The 8,475-nt window shown below is 42.1% G+C and overlaps 1 protein-coding gene across 1 annotated transcript in view; it reads right to left on the bottom strand.

Annotated features, from left to right (window-relative positions):
• Positions 1-3,154: 3,154 nt before the first annotated feature.
• aprt (adenine phosphoribosyltransferase) overlaps positions 3,155-8,475 on the bottom strand; it is a 52,782-nt gene continuing 47,461 nt past the window's right edge. The window contains exon 5 of the mRNA XM_076743057.1: positions 3,155-3,931. Within this exon, the coding sequence (XP_076599172.1) occupies positions 3,792-3,931 (140 nt within the window). The 3' untranslated portion in view covers positions 3,155-3,791. The remainder of the gene's footprint in view (positions 3,932-8,475) is intronic.

The following is an 8,475-nucleotide window of genomic DNA, read 5'->3' as shown; positions in this document are numbered from 1 at the left end:
TCTTTATATTGATTATATGATGTTACATGCAAACAACTTAGTTGACCATTTTAACATCAGATATTTTGAACATTACCATTAGGCTTTTCCCTCTTTCATGCACATAAGTTACCTTAGCTATAACATTGTTGTGATTAAAACTGAACCTGGTTACTGAGACAAACACTTAATAATTGAAACAGAGCAATTATTTCTTAAGTATAGTATTTTGTTTTATCACAACCTTGATAGTGCAATGGCCATAAGAGCAATAAAATGTAAATCAGTGGCAATAATTAAACACTATGTGTGACTTTCGTCCTTTTATTTGAACCACTGCAAAAGAAATCACTATCAAACTTAAACTACTGTGTAACCAAAAATTTCAGTCACACTGTACATGTTAATGGAGAACTACGACATTACTACTGCCACTGAATGCCATGAACCTCGCATAGGCACCTGGCCTGTGGCTGGTGATGGAATGAGACACCAAAATATGTTTCAAAACACGTTCAGATTACCGGATTTTAGACAGCGTTGAGCCTTGATACAGTGTGAATGAGATTAGATGTTTGATTGTCCTGTTAAATATCTTATGCCTGAGTCAAATGACCATAATGTGGAATAACATGGACTGAACAAATAGTAAAATATGGAACTGTAGTGCTTATTAACATGAGCAATAGAAGGCGCTAATAATAATAAAGCGCCAATAAACTCTGATGTTATGCACTAGGTGACGTGCATAAATTATGCTTGGTTGAAGTTAGAGTATGCGGAATTATTCATTTGAAACAACATGTGATTGGGACTGTCGTCCAAGTCATTGGCTGCATCTAAGGTTCCTTCCAGCAATTGGTTGAACTTGAACCGAACGGTCTATGCTTGAGAGCAATTATAGACTCACTGATTTTAATAATCTGTATTTTGCTACCACACTCCTGGCTGCATTCTCAAGCACCTGTATAAGTAGGCTGCGTGGTTGTAGACTCAGCATGTAGCCGAGATATCCATGCAATAATCAATGCTATCCATGTTAGCTGGTCCATCTGGACATACGAGGTGCGTGTTATTACGGAGAAAAATCAGTAATTTAGCATTAGCAGGTGCCCCAGAATAGCTAGCTACTGTGTGACTTTTCAGCATACTGTGTGCAAAATGCAGCCGCTTTTGAGTAACATAAAACAACTCACGAAAGCAGTAATGACACTGTTTTCATTTCAGGGACGCCATCTCGAGGCCTGACCTTAACTATAAAACTCATTATTTTGACATTTTATCTCAAAATTTTGACTTATCTCATAATTTTGACTTTCTATCTCATAATTTCGATTTTTTTTATTTCAAAATTTCAACTTATCACATAATTTTGACTTTTCATCTCATAATTTTGACTTTTCATCTCAAAATTTCGACTTTTTAATCTCATAATTTCGACTTTTTAACTCATAATTCTGACATACCATGGGGCTATCTTTTTCGTTCATTGGCAGAAATGGGCTTCCATACTCCCAGGTCAAAAATCAAGCTGTTTCACTTAGGGCTCTCCCTAGAGGCCTGGAGCACTTCTGTTCTGTGGGATTGATCATACCTTGGGCTTCTGTTGCAGCCAGAGGCACAGGGAACACTTCACTGGTAGAGGAAAGAATGCATTCAATTAAATACCAGCAAATTCTGCAATCAAGCATCACACCGTTAATAAATAAGCAGATGATTAAAAGATGATGGCTTTTACAACAGGATAATGATCCTAAACACCTCAAGAGGCACAAGCTGAAGGTTTTGCAGTGGCCCTCACAGTCTCCAGACCTAAATATCATCGAAAATCTGTGGATAGACCTCAAAAGAGTTGTGCATGCAAGATGGCCAAAGAATCTCACAGAACTAGAAGACTTTTGAAAGAAAATATGACCCTTCTGTGCCACTGTTTTTGCTTTTTAATACCTGCTGCCTGTAATGACTTAATTTCCCTGGTGTGGGATCAATAAAGTCTTATTTTATTTAGCTGGCTACAAAAAAGCCTTTACAAGCTGTGATACATGGCAAAAGGGGTGTTACTAAGTACTGACCATGCAGCATGCCCAAACCTTTGCTTCGGGCCCTTTTCCATTTGTTATTTTAAAAGACGGAAATAAAAACTAATCTTGCTTGAAATATTAAAGAAATGTGTTATCTGTATATTTACTTATGTTGAGTGGAAATGAGGCCATCTTTTACTTGCTTAGCTATTCACAGAAACAGAAATTTTTACCAAGGCTGACCATACTTTTCCATGTCACTGAAGGCTGAGACCAAAACTAATCGGTGCATGTAGTTTCCTGACACCCTCTCCAACTCTGCCTGGCTCCTGAGACAGGAAGCCAAACCAACCAACCAAAAGGAAGAGAGAAGGATGTCGCAAAACTTTCAAATTCACAAATCTGAGGGGAAGCAAAACACAAAAAAATGTAATGTGTTTTTTTAGTAGCATTTGAATGAAGATTCATGGAGATATAGATGTTAACTGATTTTGCATATTTTGTATATATTGCATATGCATATAGAGTGATGGACTTCTGAATTGACAGTAGGTTGCAGTGACACAAACCTTTATCACAGTTCAGTGACTGTACAGGGAAAAAAAAAATCAGTTCAGTAGGACATAAAGATGATTTTAGCATTTTGAAATTTGGAACGTGAAATGTCTAGAAATTTAGCCTTGTAATAAGACACACCCACTTTAATCAATCATTATTAAATTTTACAGTGGTCATAGGTCGACTGCTAACAAATAATTACCAAATAATTCTTTAAATAATCCACATGAATTACCACATCAGTCTTAACAAAAAGCAAACACAAGCATTTACTGTTATTTTAGGTATTTGTTTGGCCTTTTATTGAACTTTAATTTGGCTTTTTACTGTGTTGAAAGATCTTGCTATTTTTGCAACCATCTGAATGCTATAAAGTAGTCAATGCTAGTGGAATCATATTAAGAGTCTCCCCTTATGGAAGAGGAAGTCATGTCTGGATACCTCATATATACATCCATCAAATACACACTTTGCATACAAATGTAAAGACTTTAAGACTTTGAATTATACAAAAGAAAAATGCACAATTTTCATGAAATAAAGCTTCATAACAATTAGGCTACAGTTGACAGTTTTATTAAACATACATTCATGTGTTCATGAATTTTGTTGTTTATTAGCCAGCATAAAGTGCTATAGCTGGTTAGATGTTAGAGGCCTCAAGTCCCAGAAAAACATTCCTATGCTTTTAACTGATACACCTCTTGCAGGAGTGCAAGCTATTTCATATACAGATATTTTTTACATTTGGTCATTCAGTCTGCAACAGATAAAATGTTAAGCATTTCTATACCATAATACCACTCCATCGATCTTCTATACCTGCTTCTTCCTGCACACATGGATTCATGGACTGATCCCAGCATGCATTAGGTGAAACAAACATAAAATTCTCAACATTTTGAGACATTCAAGAATCCTTCAGGATGTGTGGACACTGAGTCTCATCCCTTCCAAGAAGTTCCTGTCTTCCTGTCAAGCTCAAAGCATGCTTTGGAAGGCTCCAGCCATTGCAGCGAGAGTGTGAACAGATTTCTGTGTGAATTACAAAACATTTTATATTTTAGCAGTAACTGAAAATCTAAACATGATAGAAATGAAAAATTATCAAACCAACAAATGTCTGTGTGAGCTGAAGGTTTCTTTTTTTCACAGTGGTGACACTGGGGATGCACCTGACTGGAACCAAGTCAAACATTGGTTTTACAACTAGTGTGGCAGCTACAATGGTCCTCAGTATTGAACCAGAGAGAACACAGTGTGTGGTTTCAGTTTCTCAATGCCATTCAGTTCTTTGAGCTCGATGACCACCATGCAGCCCAGAATCTCAGCTTGCTGCTTCTTCATCAACTCACAGGCTGCATACAATGTCCCTGCAAAATGCACACACACACAATTTATTGATATATACAAACAATTTTGAAAACATAGGCTGACTTGAATTTTGAGTTTAAATGAAAAACTACTTCTCTTGACAAATGTCCATGTGCATTATTATTAAACTCCCAACCTCAGTAATTGGTGGAGTATTGCTTTGCCTTAATAATCTCTAAAAAGCAATTTCAGTAAGTGCAGACAAGGTTCAGACACCACTCTTGAATCTTTGCTCATTCATCCAAAAGTTTCCAGCTCATTGAGGTTTGATGCAACTGCTTTCTTAAAATCACAGCAAAGATATTCTATGGGTTTTAACCCAACTTTAGATCATACAGACTAGCAGTAGGTTTTGAAAATCAGCAATATTTATAGGAGTTGAAAAATTGTGACATGATAGTATTAACAAAATATCCTGCCACTCTAAATTACTGCATCATTCATTTCCTTTGTTCTTTTGCTATATCATTCAACTGATAAAGATTTCATTTAAATCAAAATCTAGCTCTGCAGAAAAGTTTAAAATTATTGGAGGGGTTGAATATTTCTGATTACAACTATATAAATTTGTGGTACCAAGACTCTAATGTTATGTGTCTAATTTTTAATCCTCTCATCTACCTAATGCCTGGTCACCACATCAAAAACTGTAGATCACATTAAATAATGTTATGGCATCAGAGTTAATTTAAGTCAGGGTATTATCAACCACAATCACACAGAGGTTCTAGTAAGCGAGGCTGAGGGAAGAAGATGTCTGCCCATTCACCATTGCCCTAAGTGTGCAGAGAGCTTTCAAGTGTGGCACCAATGTGCGTTCCCGTGCTATGGAGTCACAAACTGCCCCTTCATGAAGGTATACGAAGCTAATATGTAAGCAGTCAAGGAAGGGCTGATCTCTGTGTTGTTAGTTAAGTATCAAATGCTACTGTGAATGTTCCAACTTTTCAAATTTTTCGGTCCTCCTTCTTGGTTAGAAATGGTGCAGATAACCAGGACGGATCCAGATGTTGAAGTTTATCCTCCACAGGAGTTTAAGTTTGCCAGCCCAGGAGAATGGATGGAGTGGAAGCAAAGATTCTCAAAGTTCAGACTAGGCAACAAGATAAACAGAGAGGACAGGGAAGTCCAGGTCTGTTTGCTCATTTATGCCATGGGCAGTGAAGCTGAAAAGTCACTGAAGAACGACTACAACACTGTTGTGAAGAAATTAAAAATTGGGCATGTGTGTCGCTCCAAAATACTAGGCAAAACCATGGAGAGTCAGGGACAGTTTCAATTTATGGGGGAATCAGTGAAGCAGCAAGCCTGGATAAATGGATTGTTAATCTTCACATTAGAAATGCACCCATAATCTTTAAGATAGATACAGGGGCAGATGTGAAAGTCACAAGTGGAAAGATATTCCTGACCAAAAGCGTGCAAGTGTCCTGCAAACACACCTTTTCTTGGCCCAGGGGACAAGCTCAGATGTACAGTATAGAGCAGTGAGGTGTGGTGAGGTTCATGACTGGTGAGGCACTGACTCCTCAGGAGTCAGATGTAAAAATATATGAACCCAAAATATAAGCTTATATTTCAATTTTGACCTCAATTGAAACATTTAAATGTTTTAAAAGCTTTTAATTATGCTTTAATCAAGTCCACAGTATTCAACAATACAATAGCAAGAAAAACAAAGGACTATTTAATATAAGGTCAAATTCGATTTTTTAAAAATACATTTTTTTTTTTTGAACACTCATTATTGCCCTCTGCGTAGGAGAGCATGCAGCGATGTGCATTGTGCCGATGGAGCTCAGCACTGCCACCTATCAGTGTGACATAGTACTTTCTGCCTCACCTGGAGCATTTTCACTGCGCATTTATGGGAGATATAAAGAGAGACAACAATGGGCATGCGCCAACTGCCTGCGTCAGTTAGTGTGTGTGACACAGCGCCGTCAGAAGTGAGGCACAGCTATTTTCCCATTTAGATAATTCAAGTGTCATCTAAATCAAATATCCTCATTTCAAAATACACTGCTCAAAAAAATACACAAGGAAAGCTGACCGGTATCTGCTCCTTTGTGTGAGGAGGAACAGGAGGAGCACGGCCAGAGCCCTACAAAATGACCTCCAGCAGGCATATCCTTGGAGGGTCGCACAGACCTCCATGTCATAGCCAATGATACCCTGACTGTTGTTAGGTACCAGGATGAAATCCTCAGAGCGATTGTCAGACCTTACGCTAGGGCAGTGGGCCCTGGGTTTGATCTGAGACTTAATCTAGAGGTTGAACTGAAACTGTGGCAAAAGAAGTGACTTCACAAATGAATACTATCCAGTAGTGGAACCAGACAATTGTCATAGGGGTGTCCAGGCAAAGGCCAGGACTCTCTTTGGTACATATATTAGTATCCTGTTCAGTTTCTGCATGGCATGACACTGTAGAAAGGTTATATTATGATGTCTGGTTATGACCAAAATGTTTCAATCTAAAATAAGCTCCTGATAGTCTTGTGGATGTGCAGGCAATAAAAAATATATATACAGTTTAGTCAGCCACAAAGTGTGCAAGTTCTCCCACTTAAAAAGATGAGAGAGGCCTGTAATTTTCATCATAGGTTCACTTCACTTCATCACTTCAACTATGAGAGACAGAATGGGGGGGAAGAATCCAGGAAATCACATTGTAGGATTTTTAATGAATTGATTGGTAAATTCCTCGGTAAAATAAGTACTTGGTCACCTACAAACAAGCAAGATTTCTGGCTCTCACAGACCTGTAACTTCTTCTTTAAGAGGCTCCTCTGTCCTCCACTCGTTAACTGTATTAATGGCACCTGTTCGAACTCGTTATCAGTGTAAAAGACACCTGTCCACAACCTCAAACAGTCACACTCCAAACTCCACTATGGCCAAGACCAAGGAGCTGTCAAAGGACACCAGAAACAAAATTGTAGACCTGCACCAGGCTGGGAAGACTGAATCTGCAATAGGTAAGCAGCTTGGTGTGAAGAAATCAACTGTGGGAGCAATTATTAGAAAATGGAAGACATACAAGACCACTGATAATCTCCCTTGATCTGGGGCTCCATGCAAGATCTCACCCTGTGGGGTCAAAATGATCACAACAACGGTGAGCAAAAATCCCAGAACCACACGGGGGGACCTAGTGAATGACCTGTAGAGAGCTGGGACCAAAGTAACAAAGGCTACCATCAGTAACACACTACGCCGCCAGGGACTCAAATCCAGTGCCAGACGTGTCCCCCTGCTTAAGCCGGTACATGTCCAGGCCCGTCTGAAGTTTGCTAGAGAGCATTTGGATGAGAGCATTTGGATGATCCAGAAGAGGAGTCTGCGCGAGTTTGATTTGTTTGCGGAAGTTGTAAGGACGAACGGAGGAACATCGCTGGCTGAGAAAACATCTTTCCGTGGATTATTATCGTGTTTTGGACCAAAAATCTTTCCTGCAGTGGATCTGCTGGACCTTGGTCGATGTTACCAGCCCGTTTTTGCCGGCGTGTTATCGTTCTGCGGATTACCGAGAGACGTCACCGGCTACAGGTATGATGGCGGTGTGTGAGTCCTGCCTTCCCACCCTCTCCAAACTACGGGAGAGCATTTCCGGTCTGCGGGCCGATCTCAAGGAGAGGGACAAGATCCTCCTGGACTTCTCGACTGTCGCCACGGCCCAGGCGAAACACATCACCTACCTGAGGGCATCCGGCGCTGGTGACCGGTCCATGGCGGCCACGAACAACACCACCCTGCCGTGGACCGGCTCGATTACCACCGGAACTGCGGCGCCAGCACTGGCCGAGTCCTGCTGGCACCGACAGGGAGCCAAGCCCAAGACATCGGCACCTTCCACTTCCTGCCTTCGCCCCGCGGAGTTGCACTGCTTCACCGGGGAGGGTCCAGTAAGCTCAACTCCACTTAGGCCAAGGCAACCCTGGTCGGTGGTGCACCGGGGCGCTGGAGCCCGGCCATCTCCTCCTCCACCACCTCCGGAGCTGCCACTGGACAACAGGTTCGACATCCTGAGCCTGCAGGATTTCCCTCCCGTCGGTGCCCGATCCAGCTCGCCGCCAGGACCTGTCCACCCAGCTGTCCGCGGCTCCCACCAGTCCAGGAAATGGGATCCGCCAGTCCAGCATGGTCCCTCCCCCCCAGCTCGGCCAGGAGCAACCACGTCGCGACACCGGCAGGCTCCATCTCGCCCCCGCCACACCTCCAGGGAACCAGTGATGCAGCGCACCCCCCCCTCGGTGCTGGTGGTGGGGACCTCCATGGTCAGGCACGTGGCAGTGCTCGGCGGCCGGACCTTCTGCCACCCTGGAGCCCGCGTCACGGAGGTTGCATCCGCTGCTCTTCAGCTGTGTGCGCAGCACAGCCCGGCCTCCACACTGGTCCTGGAGGCCGGCATCAACGACATAAGAAACCAGCAGTCTGAGGTCCTGAAGGAGGACTTCGTGTCTCTGATCGACCGCCTGTTGGACACGGGGAAGCGCCTAATTATCTCCGGCCCGCTTCCCCCACCACGCTACGGTGACGT

Source organism: Chaetodon auriga, chromosome 11, assembly GCF_051107435.1.
Source record: "Chaetodon auriga isolate fChaAug3 chromosome 11, fChaAug3.hap1, whole genome shotgun sequence".
NCBI lineage: Eukaryota > Metazoa > Chordata > Actinopteri > Chaetodontiformes > Chaetodontidae > Chaetodon > Chaetodon auriga.
Note: the sequence above shows the minus strand (reverse complement) of the source record. Positions and strands in the feature narration are given on the sequence as shown.